Source organism: Festucalex cinctus, chromosome 15 (genome assembly GCF_051991245.1).
Source record: "Festucalex cinctus isolate MCC-2025b chromosome 15, RoL_Fcin_1.0, whole genome shotgun sequence".
Lineage (NCBI taxonomy): Eukaryota > Metazoa > Chordata > Actinopteri > Syngnathiformes > Syngnathidae > Festucalex > Festucalex cinctus.
In genome coordinates, this window is record NC_135425.1 from 20,522,075 (window position 1) to 20,541,749 (window position 19,675).

A 19,675-nucleotide genomic window follows, 5' to 3' on the forward strand; every position below is an offset into this window, starting at 1 on the left:
GGGTTCCCCGGCTAAACAACGGGCATGGTGTCCGCAAACCATGAAGATTGCCGGGTACGAGTCCGGTGGAGGCGGCGGAGGAGGGAAGGAGGAAAGCGGCTGCGGCGGCAGAGAGGCGGCGAGCCGGAGGAGCGGAGCGGCGGGGCTGCAGCAGCGCGACGCCGGAGAAGGGGAGCCCGGATTCCGGCCAGGCGCTCGAGCCTGCCCCGCTGGGCCGCCGCCGGCTTGCTCGCTTTAGTGGCTCCTCGCGAGCGACATCGAGGGGGCTTCAATCGCGCTACAACAAAGCAGCGTGACGTGAAGGGGCCTGAAAGAGTTTTTAATCCAAGACGACTAAAAATCCAAAAAACAGGCTCGTGGTGGGATTTCCCCCCCCCAGCTCTGTGATATCCTTCAGCGTGGAATCCTGCAGCGTTTCTCTTCGTGCACACGGCGACTCTGTGCGTGGCATGGAAGCAAGCAGAGCAGACGTGTGTGAGTGTGTGCTCCCTACAGGCGGGGGTACAAGTGAGTGAGCGTGTGTGCGTGTGTACGTGTTTGCGTGTGTCCTCTCCACAGTGCGCATTGACGCGCCCGGTCACATGGGCGTCTAGACAGCCTGTCGCTTGACAAGAAATGGGATTGTGTTGTTGCGCAAACACCAAACGCGCGTTCTCAACCAGAGCGCGCACGCACAGGCGGGCACGAGCACAGTCACGAACGTTCCAAAAAAAAAGAAAAAAAGTTGTGTTTTTAAGGCAGCAAAATGTGTCTTCGTGGATTATTTCGGACGTTTTGTCATGTTAATGAAAACTTTCCCAACACATTAAAACACAACTCACCCCGATTTTTATTCGCTTCCCGTCTTGAATTGACTCGTTACATTTATACTTGGTTCTTTAGAAAGTTTTCTGGTTAACACAAAACTCGAGGCGGCTTATCTGTGCCTGCGAGATCAAGACGAGGGAGAAGAAACCCAAATTCCATAACTTTAATGCGGCGCTGCTTAAATTGCTCGCGGCTGCCCCCTGGTGGACGCTTAGGACACAACGCTTGACTTCTTCCTACATCCACTTCCGGTCATGGGTACAAGGAGATGACGCTCAGTCGGTAGCAGCTGGACTAAGTACTCTTCAATGAGCATAGAAATCTGATTTTAAATAGTTTATTGCCTAAAGCCTGATATAAAATGTTACAGTCCACTAATTAATGATTACATCACATGCACTGTATGTGCGATCCTTAAAAAGTATGAAGTAATAAGTGTAAAATTATGAGGGGAAATCCGTTCTAAGAAAAATAACCCCCCTAAAAAAACAATAGTAAAGTTTTGAGAAAAGTCCTAAATAGCAAAAGTGCAGTATTACATTTGTTCTAAAATAATATATATTTTTTTGTTGACGAGAAAAAAAGGCAACAAAATTATGAAGAAATGTAATATTACAAGGGGGGCGCAGGATTTTTATATGCCAAAATTCTCAACGTATGAGAATTGTTATAGCATTCACATAAATTGATGGAACAAAATGCAATGTTACAAGAAAAAAAAGCTGCAAGTTCAAGTGGAGAAATAGGAATATTTGCTAGAAAAAATATCGCACATTTACAATACATTTGTATTACACGGGAAAAAAATACATTTATGAGAGGAAAACGTAATAGAAGTTCTGAGCAAATGTATGGGTAAGAACTGCAATTTCTCTCACAAAATTTGAATTCTCATATTAATTTCGGTAAGCATTATTTCCCAACATTTGGATAATAGTATCGTACTCTTATTCTTGTCAAAAAGTGTCTTTTCCTTTTAAAATTATAACTTATTTATACAATATAAGGATTATCCTTTACACATATATATTGACTTACTTTTGTTAGTACATTATTAATTTGACCTATAAACATTTCCTTGTCGTTAGGAGTTTGTTGTTATTAGCGGGTCGCTAATTGTGCTTAGTGGAGACACTGGAGAAGAGTCCAGACAGTCATTGTGCTGAATTTGCATTAGTGTATGTGTGTGTGTAGACATAAGTTATGCAGGCATCACTATGTTAATGTGTCGGTATGGCTGCGGGGCAAACTGGGGGGAGGATGGCTTGTGATTGTCATGACGTGTGTTTATGGTGGGGGGTTTGTAGTCAAATGCTCATCTCCATTGTTGCATGCTCCTGCAGTGGCGCCGTTTAAAATTGCAGAGTAGGAGGAAGCGGAACCGGGTTGGGGGACCATGTCTGGAAGTAATCAGTCACTAGGGGAAAGTTCTGTGGAAGTGACTCCATGTTGTCCTTCCTCTTTTTGTACGCTGGGAATGGTGGCCATGCAGGAAGCAACTATTATTTCAAGAGGACACGCTAGCATATAGCATCCATTTTCCCCATATTGTACTTTTCAGCAGACCTCATCCATCCGATACTGACGTTTCCATGGTTACAGAGGCCACAAACTGCAGCTAACTTTTCGTTGTCCTACTTTGTCCTACGTAGGTCCAGCTCTTTGCATCCACCTTGAGGGGATGGGGAGAACAAAAACCCAAGCGAGCGGCGGCTTCATCCATCTTGCTGCCGTTACGTGAAACGGGAGCCGTCGGTAAGGTGACCCCGGCGGCGAGGCGGCACAAGGAGGGCCATGTCACTTTGGAAGCACCTCCATTCAGCCATCTGCCAGCTCAGTCCCCACCCCCACCCCCTGTAATGAAGCCGCAAAGCAGGTGAGAGCAGGCCACTCTGGAGAGAGAAGCATTAGCATTGTCCTTGACCATGCAACGTCTTCAGGTGCGGGGGGGAAAAAAAAAAATAATAATCCATACAATGGCGTGAAATTCTCTCGGGACGTGGCAGACGTTGTGTCCTTTTTACCTCCCTATAGCTGACTTTTTTTTTCCTCTTCTTTCTGACTTTTACAGACCTCTGAGGAGGGAGTTGAGATCGGTTTAGGGATCGGCCGATTCCCCAAAATTATGACTTGTTTCTCTATGACTTTTTTGGGGCAACATTTTTTGCACAAGACAGGGATGGGAAGGAACATCTAACAGTTTTTGCGAGGCACTTAAAAACCAGTGGAGGGGAGGGGAAGGGGGAAAAAAAAAAAAAAAAAAAAAGACTACTCATAAAATCTTCTTTCTTGTGCGATATTACTATTATAGTTGTAAAATTGTGTAATTTTTTCATGTAAAAAAAAATCTAGCAATATTATGACTCAATGTACAAATGACCTTTCTAGTTATATATTTTTTTTATTGTCATAGTGCATTGTATTTGTATTATATTGTTCATGTATACAGTATATTCTTTTGACTCTGTGTGAAGAGATACAAGTCCCATAAAGCCAATTTCTTTCGTGTAAAATAATTTGGTAATCGCTGGTTATGGGTGAGTATCAATAATCAGCCTGATATTTGGCCTCATTTTAAGGAATCGGTACTCGCAATGGCCTGGGGCCATTTTACGAGCAGGAACTCGAAATTCGAAGAACAGAAAATTGCTATTAATTTCACGCAATTTTAAGGAAAAATGCTATATTGGAATATATATAGTTGTGCTCATAAGTCCAAACATGAACAAATCGGCGGAGGTGCAAATTTAGTTTCCATTTTATTCTGTGTCCTGTAATTGCCCAATTAATCCAAAACTGGTTCATTTTGTTAATAATTTGATATCAAGGCTCTGATGCTTTGGTACAATTCTTTTATTCAAGCCCCAATTGGAAAAGTAAAATTCATTTCTTGCTATGCATTTATCAAGTATGTATAGGAAGTAATAAGTATTTTTCTCCCCACACATCTAGAGGGGCCCAGTTATTAAAAAAAACAAAACAAAAATGAAAATAAATAATTCAATGCAAATGCTAAACATGCATATTATAAAGAGACGTTGAAACGCTTGCCTCAAACGGTTTCTCTTGAAGACAGACGACATGTGAGGAAAGTGAAGGTAACCTGAAACTGTACTGCAACTGAATAACAAACTTCAATTTGGGCGGGTTTTCAAATTCTTTCTTTTTTTTTTTTTTAACAGACCAAATGCATTCAGACAGCACTAAGAAGTATTAGGGACACACTGACAAGTCAAGAAAAAGAAAACAGTCGTCAAGAAGTTAGATATATGGAAACAGGGTTGAATGTTATTAGGAAAACGTTAAAAGTGCAAGTGTGGGGAAAAGCTGCAAAAACAGTTGCATTTTGACAAAAAAAACTTTCTTCACTCAACTTCAACTTTGTGTATTCATCTATTTAAACTTTATTTTTGTAATATTTTCAATTCTCATATTCAGAAATTATTAGAAAGTATTGTTTTCAAGAAAAATGTTGCAATATAAAAATAACACTATTATGTGATACGTATAATCTGTTATAGTCGAGATATTTACGAGAAAAATGGTGGATCATTATTTACAAAATGTAAGGCTAAGCATTTTGCAATTATAATAAACATATTTCATATAGCGTAGTATCCATTTTGAAAAAATTGTTCATGACTTTTTCTTGCTAAATTGCAATTTCATTCTAATTATATTGTGACTATATTTTGATGAATATTTCAAATTGGAATAGTCATAAATTTAGAAAATTAGGGATTATTTTACCTGGAAAAAAAGCTATTAATGAAAAAAACAACATTTGTTTGAAAAGCCTGTTTATACATAGGTTCAACAAAATATTCAAAAACAAAACCTGTAACATTTTAAGAGTGTAACGCTAAATCTCTGCCAACACAAGTATACGCTTGTAGTCATGGTCAAAGTTCATTCTCGTCAAATGAACATTTTCCAAATTTTTTCACATTTCAACTACTTGTAATATTTTTGACTTTGTGTAAATATTTGGAATTCTGACAGACATAGTTAGGAAAGCAAAGTATTACTTAAAAAATAGTGTAATTTATTAATGTGTAACTTAACAGTCCTCCTGAATGCAGGTATGTTGTGCATATTTGTAGTTTATTTGTTATAAGTTCACATATTGACAGAGAATTTACCGACAACTGTTTTTTATGTGCTCAGATCAAAGCAATAAAAGTATTGGCATAATGGTACCAAGGAACTATGCTTGAGTTGAAGATGAAATGGGTTGAAGAGCTTTCTTTATTTATGTATTATTTACGTATGCATCTATAGGCAATTAAATGTTTTTTTCTTACGGCGGGAAGTCAATTCTTCTCAGATTTGAACTCTACTCGGTCCCCTCCTTACCCTTCGCACATAGTGGGGAACACTGAAATGTTGTTGAAGAAGAAAAAATGTAGCTAACACAAAATCATTCTTGTAGTCATATATTTTTTTTTTTGTTCAGTGTGACCCGAATGCTCCTTTAGCAGCAAAAAGCTAATTCATGAAAAGTGAGCATTTTACAGCAAACTCATCAAATGCCTGCTGTGTATTTTTGCAATTCAGTGCATCTGTAAATAAGTTGTTGTTTGCATATGTTTTGACTTTTTTTTTTTTTTAAAGGAGAAACAACCAGGATTATAATCTGTTACCGGTCTCCATAGTGCCCCCCTTTAGCATTCCGTGCATTGTGGAAGCAGGTCAAGCCCCCGGGAAGATTCCCAGCGGAGAAGCCAAGAGGGATTTGTTTTGGTTTACGACAAAATGAGGTTGCGCTGCGACGCGGCTGTAACACAAGGTCGAGGCACTTCCAAAGCAGCCGTCCTATAAAAAGCAACACACACAAACTTGTACAAAGTGTCAGTCTGTACTGGGGCGAAGCAACTCAGCCTCAACCGGAGTCCATGCTGAAGAGCTCGATTCCGTGCGGGGTCCAGTGGAGGCCCACTCCCGAATTAAACACCAGCGACCACACGTACGGGATGAAGAAGTCCTCGGGCTGGTCCTCCTCCACGTACTTGAATTTCAGCTCTGGAAACTTCTACACAATGGGAAGGATGTTAAGCTCAGTGATTAGGGTGCATGGAGAGGAGAAGCACACTCCGAGAAAATTGCCAAGTGGGAAATCTCCCCTTTTCAAGGTCTCACGTCTCAGCGTGCCAGTCAATAATCCACGAAAAAAAAAACATGGCTGATGACCTTGATAAGAGTGACACCTACCATCATTACAACAGTGCTTCTTGTTCATTATTATTCACAAATCTATTTAGAATTGCGCGTTAATTGAGCTTTTCTTCAACTTGGTCCTGTTTGATCTCTTATACTCTGCTGCCCCCTGCTGGCCGTTTGTGTAATAACTACCATTTCTTCAACCGTTCTTTGCAGTTGAGAGGTTGCATCAAAGCCTTCTATATGCTTTAGCATTAAAAAAAACAAAACAAAACATGTAAATACGTTTTTGGGACACAAAACATTTAAAATAGAACATATTTATACGTTTTTGGGAGCAAATTAGTTAAAGTTCCATGTGTTATAATCACTTAAGTGTTACACAAACTTTGGCAGCATGGATGAGGTGAGAATATTTTCATTATTCTAATTCAATAATTGTAAATATAAAGTAAAATGATTCTGAATTGTCTTCAAGACTTTCATAAATGTAAATGTTTTAAATTCATGTGAAGAGTAAATTTCAAGAAACAGTAAGTTACGACAAAATTGGCCTTTAAAATTCTATTTTGTAATGATAGCATGGGATCAAGATATAATAAAAAAATTGATTCATGGTTTTATGAATCAATGTTAGGCTTGAAAAGGAAAATCGATTCAATATTGATTATTCGATTTTCTTAAACCTAGCCCATCTTTCCATTGAATCTGGCACTCTTCACCTCAAATTCAGAAAGCATTTTTTTTGTTCTTGTGACTTCTTGTTATTCTTGTTCTTGGGTTTTGTTAGATAGTAGATAGCTACTTGCGCTGGACTAGAACTAAACAAGATTTATAGAGCACTTTAAAACAACCGCCGCTACTTTCTTAGGACGGAACCTAGAGGAAGAAAATACAATCAAAACAGCAGAGGCCCTACAACTGAACCCTGTGGAACACCATACGCACGTGTATTCATATTGCACATACAGCATTCATTTGACCATTTTCGTTTTTGTTTTTTTGTTTTTTTTTTTAACTCAATATAGGAATTACAATAAAGAACTCACACGATATACCATTACACCAGTCACAAGTCGACTACTACATGCACCAAATTCCCTGCAGCATAGATAGGCCATGAGAATGGCTCACCGAACCCCGATTAAGAACCACTGCATTAGAAAAAAGTATACTGGTACCCTGTTCTGTCCTGTACACACACATATACATACATAAATAAATGCATATAAATATTTACATATATATTAGGGATTGTGGAAAAATAATCAGTTATTTTGATTGATATTGAAGGTCACGATTAATAAAAATGATTATTCACTTGTTTCAAAATTGAAGTGTTTATTCAACAACCAAAACTCAACAACTCAAAATTATTACCATAATCTCATGCACATTTATCCCTGCACATTGAACTCTTTATTCTTGCCAAGTACAAAGTGACCTTGTAAATGTGATGCTACTTGCATTTTCACTCTGCTGGAGCCACATCTTTGCAAAAAACAAACAAACAAAAAAAACGAAAAAAAATCATGCTAGAAATGGTGGCGGTAGCCTGCGTGCGCCAGGTCGTCATCTAGCTGGATTCTTCTCAGTGATCACTCTTCAGATGGCAGATGTAATTCCACCTGACTCCGAGGTTAAATTGCTTACAGCTTCCCGCGAGACACGGATCAACTCCGGGGTCTGACGACTGACCTCTTAACTAATGCGGCCGACGTCGCCTTTTGACCCGGGCGCGTTGGCAGCTACCGTTTGCCAAATAAAAAACGGCGGCGCGTGGCTCATCCACGGGGGAAATAAGAGGAAATAACTTTGCTGGATGTGGCCGACCTGTGCTCATAACAGGTTAAAAAACAAACAAACATCGGGGAGTGTCATAAAATGAAAGCAAGCACGGAGCGGTGTCGTTTTGCACAACAGTTTGACCTTATTGTCTGAGCCTGCGGCGGCGAGGTGCCGAGTTACATGATTACTCGCTAACAGCAGTCACACTCCCACTGGTCTCGGCTCGTGTCGGCCACACTTGTTCATAAATTCACACACATACACATTGTTGTGCAGTCCAGACCACAACCAACACTGGCTCGGGTGTCAATAAACGGACATAAATGAAGCAAAGAAATAATATACATAAATAGGTGTATTTATATCACTAATGTACGCTATCTAGAGATGTCAAAATTAATTGAGTAATTGACAAGTAATCGATTCTGAAATTAATCGACAAGTATTTTAATAATTAATAATTGAGAAATCGTTGGCTAGCAGAATGACACTGAATTATTGAACCTTTCTCCAAACTTTGTAGACAGGTCCAACGTTCTGTTGCAAAATCTAGATAAAATCTATTTTCTCATTTTGGATTTTGATACACAATGGAATGGTACGTCTAGCCTAGAAATCTTTTTTTCTCCAGTAAGTAAAACCTTGAAAGCAGGAAATATGGTTTTAAAATGGTGTTCTTTGGTTGTTAGATAGATAGGAGTATTCTCCTATGTAAAGGGGTTTCATATTTGGAGGCATATTAGGATAAAAGTGCCAGAATATAAAGTGAAAACATAAGGCGCTTCATGTTTTTTTCTTCACTTTTGGTAGAAGAATTATGCAAAACAAGCAACAGCCGTGAAACTTGTTCATGCTAAACGATTGTGTTAGCATTAAGGTCCTGCTAGCACTAGCAGCACTAGATTTGGCAAGACATAGCCGAAGGAAAAACCAATTGAATTTGTGTGGGTAATCTTTTTCCCGCTTAATTGCACGAGGCGATTTTTCAACATTTCCCCCTTATTTCTTAGTGAATAATGCATGAATCTTAATGACAAAACTGCGATGCATCGACGGAAGGTGTGCCATTTGGTGCAGATTCAAATTAGGATTGTTTCACGCCCGCCGGCGGAGTTCTGCGGTCGACTGAGTGCGATCCTCGTTAACACTTCAATTATCTCTGTGACCTTATAAGCGTACTGTAATTGTTGAGGTCTTCTGTAATGTCGTGGTGATTATGGCTGATATTTCAAATCAGAAAAAAAAAAAACCTCAACTGAAAATACAAAAATGAAAATGTCATTGGAATATTGTGATTCCGCGCTAAACATTTGATGAGCTGGTGTCTATTTGACAGTCGCCGACGCACAAACACCGGCCGGATAATAGCGACCCTGCATTGTCAACACAACACATTGTGCGCTTGTGTGTGTGTGCGTGTGTTCTGGCATATGGCCTGTGACCCCAGTAGCCCTGGCGTCTGGGTCATTATGATAGCGATATTGTAGCGCCTACCTCAATAGAGTTTCACCACAGCTGATTACTGACTGCATGTGCCTTTATATTGCGTGCATGTGCAGACAGCAGAATATAATGAGGCCCTCCTGTATTATTGATGTCCTACTTCTATCTATCTACCTGCTGTTTGCTGCGTTTGGCCCTCGAGGTGGCCCTTGTGCTTTTCTGGCTTGGCAGAGGCCATTCAGTATTTAATTGTATCGTGAATGGACCAATATGGCGTTTGGCTGACATTTTAGCAGCCTTTCATGTGCAGAATTTATGTCATCACATTGAGTTTGACTAAAGTAATTCTTAACATGGGTCCATAATGGCCTCTTCCAAATTTGATAAAATGTTAACATCTCACTTCAATAGATTCATCAAAAAGTAAAAGCAGATGCTTTAAAAAGTGTTTTATTTCGATTCAACACAATCTGCTTTCATAGAGGACTATCAAATTGAGAATAGTCACCGATGAGACTAAATTCTGATGACTTGGATAATTTTAAATTAAATAAGGTCTCAACAATTAATTGCTTCTCAAAAATAATTACTTATTCATTTGATAATCAATTAACCGATTAATCATTGCACCCCTAATAGTTACTAAAGCTGATTGCTGATCATGATAATTAATCGGCCACCGATATCTCGCATCCCTAATCCTAAGCAACGTCATTTCAACTATAATTGTTCCCAGAAGAACATTTTGATTGGCAATACAACGTACGTAAATTCAAATACTTGAATTTGATCTGCTTTCAATCCCGCAATGTCTCAACAGTAAAAACGAGGAGCGCCTAATCATCGGAACGCCACATGTGGTTTACAGGAACAGATGGAACAAATCAGTGCTTCCGATGTCTGGGTGAGCCCATTTCCCAAAATGATAAAAAATAAAAATAAATACTTAAGCGTGGCGTCCCGTCAGGGTGGCGGGCCAGTGGCTAATCCGAAAAGCTGCCATGAGCGTTACATTGGAGCAGAAATAATACCCTTATCAAAATGAAAGCTTCACAACTTAAGTTTCGTCAGGAAGAAAAAAAGCCACAAAATGGTAGCAATATATTACAAGATATCAACTGTTCATCTGTGCACGTTGCTATCGCGCAGTGCCCTTAAAATACACATTTGTGCTATTCATACTTGCTAGTAATGTCTACAATCAATCATGGCATTTTCTTGCTCTCAGTGCCAATCAGAGACATTCACGGCAAAATAATGCTCGCAGAATGGTTGCCAGTTACGGCAAAATAACCACTGCCTAACCAAAAAAAAAAAAACAAGGGGTAAAAACATTTTTCAACAATGCCTGGGATGTACAAAGCACGATGCCACAAGCTGACTGCTAGCGTATTATTGATGATTTTTTTTTTTTTTTTTTTTTTGCCTCTACAACACGAGGGCTAAAACACACAGGAGAAAAATAATGGACTTTCCTGACTCATGCAATTTGCCACTGACTTCTGAAGGTTTGTGTGTTTGTGTTTTCTTTGTATCTACTAAGTAAATGTGCTTCAAGTGTTTTAAGCAGTTGCTGTATGTTCCAATTAGACCTTGCAGGGAAAAAACTACCTGAACTGTTTTTTAAATTTTTTTATTTCCATTTCATTCCATTATGGTTGCTATATTTGCTCTTTGTTTACTTTTCAATTGTGAAAAAAGGTGGCTTCTATATATTGTGCTGTAATAAAAGTGCTAAGCACCAATCACAAATCTAGTGCGCAGTAATTATTACCAATATCGTCAAAAATATCGTCACCGCAAATTTCTTTGAAATATCGTGATATTATTTTTTAGGCCATATCACCCACCCCTAGCTTATATAACTAAGTTACGAAGAGTACAGCTGACATGAACGATATACTAACACACAGGAGGAGATACTCTCACCATCTAAACCCCCAAAAACTAACATCTTAAATTGAGAAGAATTCCATTTATTCTTCTTATTTTCACACCTCTAGGGGAAAAAAAAAGATAATTGGGAAATTATAGATGTTTACCCCCCAAGTATATTGATTAGCAATCACCGTATTACGATACTATTTTAATAAATATGGATATATCCTACCATGAGTTACTCACTGCGTACCAACTACTCAAATAAAAAGCTTTGTTCACAGTGTGTCAAAACAATAAGACCGTTCCTCCTCCTCCGCCATTTTTGGAGCGAGCACAAAAAAAGCATCTGATACGGCCACATCCAGCATCTCAACGCAAGAATGTTTCCTCTGGCTTTCAGCGCTTTCTTGGAACATTATCTTGGTGCCGCGACTGTCTGCACAGCGCCTTCCCCTCTTAATATATCTGCAGCCGCTCCTGGCAGTCACGGCAGTTGTCTGGGCCCACTTGGCCCGAGCTCCTATCAGGTAGTTGTAGCTCCTGGCGGGTCGTGCCCTTGCCTCTGGACACAGACTGGCTGGCCTCATGTCTTCACTCGAGGGCGCCGTGTTCCCTTCCCTTCCTTTTCCCTTCCCTTCCCCTGTGCTGTGCTGTCAAGCGCTAGGCTAGACGCAGAAGAATGCGAGCCGTGGAGCAAGCGCGAACCACCATCAAACACACGCATGGTAATCCGACAAAAACAAACCACTCACAAACATACAAGCAGAGCATGGTGATCTGTCAAAAACAAGCCCTATTATTAATCTTACAAGGCTCATGGTCACGAGGAGCTGGGGTGCCTTGTTCAAACCGAACTGGAAGGACTAATAGATTTATGATTTCTGAAGGATGGACTGCCATTGGCGTTGATGTTTTACCATGTGCTTTATGCTTGTCTTTAGGGGTGGGAACCTCAGGGTATCTCATGATACGTATGCAAAACTGAGTCACTTGCTGGATCGATAAATGCCTTACACAAGTAAAAGTAAGCTCGTGAGTCTTCTTCGCCTGAAGACGTCCGTACATTTACTTGCCACGCTTATGAGGTGCTCCCCCTAGAGGCCCGCTGAGTAATTTCTCAATAAGTAATGAACAATGGAGCCGTTATAGTGGCTGTATATCGATACTTGGAGTAGGGATATCGATAATCTATCGGGAGACAAAGTATCACGATTTATCGCAATATCGAGATATTGTCACACTCCCTATCTTATTGTAAAAATGGGTGAAATATAAACACTAATTTTACTAAATCTTCTTTGTTTTCTGGTTCAATCCCATATTACACTCTGTTTACTGCCAATAAACAATAGGCTTAATAAATAAGTAGTCTCGTCAAGCATGGTAGCATGCCAGAGCCATACAAGTTGAGGATATTTCGTGCATTTTTAAAACATGAAATATCTATAATATTGCAGTCTTGGGATTGGGACTAAGAAAGCAGTCTTGGGTACAACCCTTTACTTGATTACTTATTATGATTCACGCTTCCAAAGCACCAAACAAAAGAATGTAAGCTTTTGATAAAGCTATGCGGTCCAAATGTAAAATTTGGAAAATAATGGCACATTTTAGTCTATTAATCAAAATGCAAACATTATGCTACAAGTGTGAGGCCAAGTCACTGTTCGTGGTGTTAGCAATGGCTACGTGCTAGTTGCTGGGCTATTGCTTTTTAATGATTGCAACAGTCAATAAAAAGAGAAAGAGAGAAAGTGTTTCAGGAACAGAGTCGAACGTCAATATCCGTCGTACTTGTCAGGAAATATGGTGATAGATCGATGTTTTTTTCAGGGGCACCAACTACTAGTTGTCAAGAAGGTCACTAACCGATGTTTGCAGCAGATAGCGTGAATAAAGAAAAAAAAATACAACTCCAACTCTTAAATTTGTTGAAATGTTTTTAAATATATGTCTATTGAACAATATAAGATTTGCAGTATATTATTTATTTTTTTTAAAGACGCAGTGTGTAATAAGTGACCACTAGATGTTGCTATAGCATAGAATGCAGCCAAAATGCATGCATTTAGAAGCACGCACACTATGGTGGCTCAGAGAGACCACACTTAGTAAGCTTACCACCTCGCCGAGCGATGGCAACTTGGCAGCCGAAAGACCGAGCGGCACTGAGAATCGGCCTATTCCTACTTTTTTTTTTTTTTTTGTCCTGCAGTCTTTGTACATGGATAGTTTTGTTGTTTAAAATTATGTTTGTATTTATTTTTAAATTGCTAATTCTCCAGTGAGAATCTTGGAAAAGTAGGGTAAAACAAATGCTGATCTTTCTAAATAATAATAATAATAATAATAATAATAATAATAATAATAATAATAATAATAATAATAATCACGTCACATTATGTACCTTTTAAATAATAAACTACTTTCCGAACAAAGCAAAAGCTGGAGGGATGGCTTTGTATTACTAATTCACCTTTTGATCCTTTGGTTGTTTGTGTGAGATCATTTCAAAATGCCACAAAGTCACTCTGACTTTTTTGGCAGGCTTTTGTGTCTGCGAAAGGATTGTATAACACGCTGAAGTCATGCAACTTGTGTAATTAAGACTCAAAGGAAGGCAGAGTTGCTGCGTGTACAATGTTCTCACGAGCATCCCGTTAGTCGTTAGATCAAGTGTTAAGTAACCAATGAAAGCGAATGTCCTTGTTTATAGATGGAAAACGGATCAAAACAGTGCTGTTGTGTGTGTGTTTGTTTACATGCCAACTGTGTTTTTGGAGTGTTCTGTGTAGGCACACAATAATACAATCATGGACCACAGATTACTTGTTGCCTTTGTGCTAAAAATGCATCTTCAAAAAATTTGTGTCCAATGGATTTATGCTACATTTCAAATTAGTTGTGTCAAAGTTCAAGCTTTAAAGCTTTAACTCCAGTTAACTGTAGTTTTTCAAAAACACATCTATTGAACAATTTAAGATTTACACAATGGGTTCCGAGAGATTGTAAGTTGAATGACATTACATTTTGTTTAAAAATAAAATGTGAAATTATTACAGTGGGATTCGAACCGTAATGTTCTGTTTACTGTTCCATGCGCATTAATCAAAATGCAAGCAAGCAGAAAGGGGAACTATAGTACAGTAGGCTACTGTACCATAATGTATGATGTGGTGCACACTTAAAAATATGAACTTGCGAGCGAAATATGAAATTTATGGTCATCAGTCAGCCCTTGCTCTTATCTGCGAATGTTCGTAAGTCGAATGTTTGTAACTAGAGGACTACCTGTATAACTCTTTCAAACCCATATGCAGACAAACAGTATTTTATTTATATTTTATTATATTTATATTTAAATTTGTATTTAAGCCAATACATCTGTGAGACTGTGCTGCTGTTTTAATTAGCAAATGAGTGCGAATGATAATGCTTATGATCGGAGATAATTACTGTTAATAACAGCTGTTTCCAGATGGGAAAAGTGAGGCGATTATTTCAAGTGGATGACGCATTTGGTGAAATTGGGCTGCTGCTTGATGATCAACAAATTATCATTTTGCACTGACAATCTACAACCTAATAAAAGAAAAAAATAAATAAAATGCAAACCCAACGTTTAGTGGACTCTGCCTTAGCATGATGGTCAATTATTACTGATCGGCTAATCATGTCTGAGCCCATGTAAATCTTAGGATAAAGAGATTGTGAGAATTTCACTGGCCACTGGTCCTACCAGAGGCTCAGGTACCGAGTGAAACTGGCAAAGATAACTAATTCCCCCCACCTTTCACCCCATCCTCGGGAGCCAGAGAGTCTGTCGGTTATCGCTGCTCAATAAGGCAGATTTCGTTCGGTCTAAACAACACATTCCACAGTCACTGCCCATGAGATTCGCTGAAACAACACACAGCACACACCCACAAACAACGAGACTGAGGGAGGGTCGTCCCCGAGGCCGTCGCCTTTTAACCCTTTCTTTCAGTTGGGACAGACTTTGCATGTTTTTTTCTTTCTGCGTGCTTTAAGCAAACAGGCGTCTTGCAGTCTTCTGTCAACATTTTTCCCCTGACCCGGAAAAACACTTGTTTTGTCAGTAAGCAATCTGGACAAAAACTATTCACGTCGCAGAAATGCCTTTGGGGAACACCATGACTGTCTGTGTTGAAATTGTAATGCTTTTAGGGTTGTTTCCTGCATGCACACAACAGGAAAAGTATCAAAATGCACTTCTTCATAAGGCTCCAGCTCTCTGTGAGCCTGAACAAGATAAGTGGGTAAGTGGGACAGAAGATGCATAGATAATCTAACCTTTGAAAAGGGTTATGGTGTGAGGTAGTTTGCCATCTAAATGGGCTGCCAAAGAAACATGAAGCAAATGTGATTTTCTATCTTGCCAAAGAAATTTATTATGAAAGTTATGTTAAAGGCATCAGGTTGGGTGGAACATAATTTGTCACTGCTTGCCACTAAAATGGGTTGTCAAAGACAAATGCCAAAACCTGAGCAAAAGGCCTGAATAAGTTCACAGAAACAAGTGAGCAAGACTCAAAGTCAACGATATTTGACCCAATTTAACGAGTATCCTTCATCGTTACCTCGTCAGCATTCTCGGCGCGTTCACTGCCAAGAGCTTTTAGCAGTAATTACCAATTCATTGATGATTCCACACAACATTAATCCAGCCTATGGATTTTCACACTGGGGGCTGAGTAGCCGAATGAGCTCATCAGACGAAGGCATGCGTGAGGGGTGGAGGGACAGCTGTTTGTTTGAGCGATGGCACCATCAAATAGTGGCCCGTGTCTCCCAGAGGAGACGTTGGCCAAATTGTCGCTTCACTTCACGGCGCCCTCTGGAGGTACAAAAGCACTCAGAAGGCCAGGGCGAAGCACACGTGTGGACGTAAAAACAGAGGATATGAGGCATAATATATGAACCCACGATGATTACGCACTGCCAACTGTGCTAACGCTAAGCAGGATATCCACACTGATGTTGACCAGCTTAACTATTTTATTTTATTTTTTTTAATGTGAGAGACCGCATATATGGTGAGGAAGAACAGCCCGATGTTGCATTGCAACAAAAGTTACAATCCTGGTGGATTAATGAGCATTTTAAATCATTGTTGTTCTGCAAAGCGAGAATTGGTTGCAAGTGTTTCATCTTTGACGTCTTTAAAGAAGCGCGAGGATAGAAGAAGAAGGTGGTGATGATTAGAAGAAGCAGTACTGGAAACTAACCTTCGCTTTGCACAACAACAACCAGGATTTAAAAGGCTCATTAATCCATTATTAGCCAACGTTCGGTCATTCTGATCCGCTGCTGGGGTGCATCGGATGTTCCGCCCATATTAATTTATGAATGCAGCCTGCAGCTCGGTATTTATTTTGCATTCTTGCTTGGGATGTAACACCCACGAAGAGAGAGAGAACACTGTACTACAAATTTCATATTCACAAACACAATATGGACCATTGGCTGTATCACCTTGAGGACTTTCTCATTCTGCTTTCTCCGACGTTGATCCCACAAGGAGCCTCACGCCGGCCTGTTGAACCTCTACTGGAATCTTGCATCATGCTATACAAAGACTCAACAAGACCTCTGACAATCAGGGTTTCGTTGAATTTGATTGCAAAGGAGGGGAAAAAACGATATTTGGTATATTGTGAACCCCATTTTGGAGTGATGTGGCTGAAAGACACAGCAGGGTTGTCGACATGCTTGAAGGACACAGCAGAGCTGTCCACATGGCTCATCAACGGCTACATTACCTAGCGCGTAGGTGGCCATGACAAGTGCCACGTGTCATCCCTCTTCCTAATTCTAGCAAGACAAATCCCTCGCAGCCGGTATAAAACACGGAACACATGATGAAACGTGCAATTCAGAACTTCAGTGGCAGTGTGGAGCTGAGGAGAAGGGGAAAGACTGTACACATATTTCCTCGCTGATTAATAGTGGAGCACCAGGAGGGGCCAGGGTTCGCAAACCCGGCAGGAGTGTTGGGTAACGAGGCAGATTTATATCCAACCACCATCCCCCACACTTGCCCCCCCAAACGTATGTGCCTGTGACAAAGTGCCCCCGGCCTCCATCCCATCTCCTTGAAATGTCATTATATGTTCACATGGAGCAGGCCAGCAGTGATGGAAGGAAGATGGGCGTTATGGCTAATGAGAATGGGGTTTGGCCTTTTGTCACATGTCCCAATGGCTCTTTCCATCTTTCTCCCAGTTCTCCCCTGTCGCAATTCCTTTTCCACCCGTGCACACAACTTTATGGCACCAAGTCTCCACAGCGGTCCCTACACATGAATCGTGATTACGGACTGCTTCGGGTTCATGTCTTACCTTCAGCCTGTCGACAGGCAGAGCCTGGGCTCCTTTCATGATCACCTCCTGGACCCTCTCCACAGACAGGTCACTTCCAGCCTGCTCCAGACGCTGGCTGAAGAAGGCGATCACCTAAAAAGGTTGACAAGGAAATAGAGGAAATGACAAAAGGGACTTCTCATGTACTGTATAGACTATGTAAGTGCTATACAGGGTTAAAAACCGCAGGCTTTCCAAGTAAGGGGCGGTCAATCATGTTAAAAAAAAATAGTGAAGTTAAAGGAACTTTAAATTAACTCAAAATGAATGCACTAATGTTGACACCCCTACTTTGGAAACAAGAGATCAAGGCATCAAGCACACGCTGTAATTGATGTTTGCAGCACTACACTATATTCTCCCCTGGAGATAAGTATTCTATTTGATAATTAAAAATCTCTTTTACTGAGTCTTTTTAATGTTTTTCCCCCTCTCCAAATATATATATTTAGCAAACCAACAGCACTAAACACAGCGTTTCTTCTCACAACCAGAGCCCACAAGAGCATTCTGTGCATCTGCAGTGAAATACTAATCTCCTCATCAGTTCCGAAGGCCTCCCATATGGGGTTAATTTAGAGGAGCAGTTCCCTCAATCCAGCATCTCATATGCACACGGATTTGCAGGCAGAGAGGGGAAGACTTTGGAGAATCGCCTCAGGGAAGCTGACTTCACTGAGGGATTCCAGCAGGCATGCTTCTTCATACTTATGGATAACAGCGGTGCCGATGGCGATGTACTATGCAGCAACCCCCTCAATTGGGCCTTCCTTTCCCTTTTTTTACTCGACTGATAAAGCAGTGATTGACAGGTTTCGCTGCCTTGCCCTACCAATATAAATGTTATTAATACATATTTGAGACTGATCCTAGATACACAAGGGCAGAATTGATTAATTTATCAATATTGCACAATCTTCCTGTTTATACTCTGGGTCAAATTGCCATGTAAAAATGTTGATTTATACAAAAAAAAAAAAATGTTGGTATCCCTCTGATTATGAAAGAACGCACACAATGGTCGGTGGAATGACTGACAATATTCAGAAAAATAATCCAAATTATGTAACAAGAATTGGGCATTAATTTTGAAATGCGGTTCAACAGAATAATTCCAACAACAACAACAAAAAAACAGGCCTGGACAACAACAGCAACAACAAAATGGCACCCCTAGAAAGGATTGAGAATAATTTCACTCGCAGTATAACAGGAAGATTAAGTATTCAGTACCAGCCCTTCCCATGTGGAGAGGCTTTTGAAAAAAAAAATATATATATGATGAACACTCCTACTGTGCTCGTTGCTTACCAAAAACATTCACGAGTCAATATGATCCGCTCAACATTCAGTCATTGAAAAAGACAGTAACAACGCAATTTCTATTAAAGAAGAGAAAAGAAAAGAAACAATAGGGCCAGCTATTTTAGTGTTTTGCAGCCTAGCCAAGGCAGTCATTTTATATGAGAAAAATCTCACTGTGGGCATACAACAAACAAAACTGTTACAAAATGTATGATTACTGAAATGATGATGATCTTGTCTTAGTTAACTCACTAATTGACTCACTGTGAAATCCGGGCTTGATTAATTGACCACAAATCTGAGATATTCACAGGAAGCCAAGACTTATTCTGTTTTTGAATGGCAACAGGTGGATACATATTTGTTGTACTGTACCTTCTGCTATCTAATGAAAAATCATTTAAATGTTCTGTCTGTCACTATAAACCTCTCGGCGAGCATTCATGTCATTCGTGTTCATGTGTTTCAGTAGTTGATGCTGTTTTGGTGAGCAAACGACATGTGTGAAAACCAGTATTAATCTGAACTGACTTTGGGACTGTTGAACGTCATTGTATTCTAGTATGCATCATTGACAACAAATTATAATTCCCACCTGTCTATTATGCCTTAAGACATGTCTATCACTTGAAGAAATGAGGCAAACTTGAGGTGGTTTCATGCAGGATACTGACCGTGTCTAAGTTTTGCATGATGTCCTGGAAGGACGGGTGCGTCCTGAACTGCTCAAAGAGCTCCCGTTTGTAGAGTAGCGCATACACCAGGTTGGGGTTGTGGTGCAGCGAGTTGCAGAGGCAAGAGTTGATGATCTCCAGCATCATGCGGATCACTTCCTCAATCACATTCAAGTCTTGAGCCTGAAGGGGAAGACAGAGGAGGATAACATAAAAGGTTAATTGGCTTCCCAC

The 19,675-nt window shown here is 40.0% G+C and overlaps 2 protein-coding genes across 3 annotated transcripts in view; both read right to left on the reverse strand.

Moving 5' to 3' along the window:
• Positions 1–11: 11 nt before the first annotated feature.
• LOC144002907 (uncharacterized) lies at positions 12–5,683 on the reverse strand (the record flags this gene model as incomplete). The annotated part of the gene is made up of 2 exons (XM_077498589.1): positions 12–438; positions 5,451–5,683. Coding segments are annotated over 2 exons (660 nt in total), but the record flags the coding sequence as incomplete, so codon positions are not given.
• Positions 3,646–19,675, reverse strand: part of dym (dymeclin) — a 48,760-nt gene continuing 32,730 nt past the window's right edge. For both annotated transcript variants that reach the window (XM_077498584.1, XM_077498585.1), the window contains exons 15-17: positions 19,442–19,624; positions 17,442–17,555; positions 3,646–5,839 (exon numbers count right to left, since the gene is read on the reverse strand). In XM_077498584.1, the coding sequence (XP_077354710.1) occupies positions 5,690–5,839; positions 17,442–17,555; positions 19,442–19,624 (447 nt within the window). In that variant the 3' untranslated portion in view covers positions 3,646–5,689. The remainder of the gene's footprint in view (positions 5,840–17,441; positions 17,556–19,441; positions 19,625–19,675) is intronic.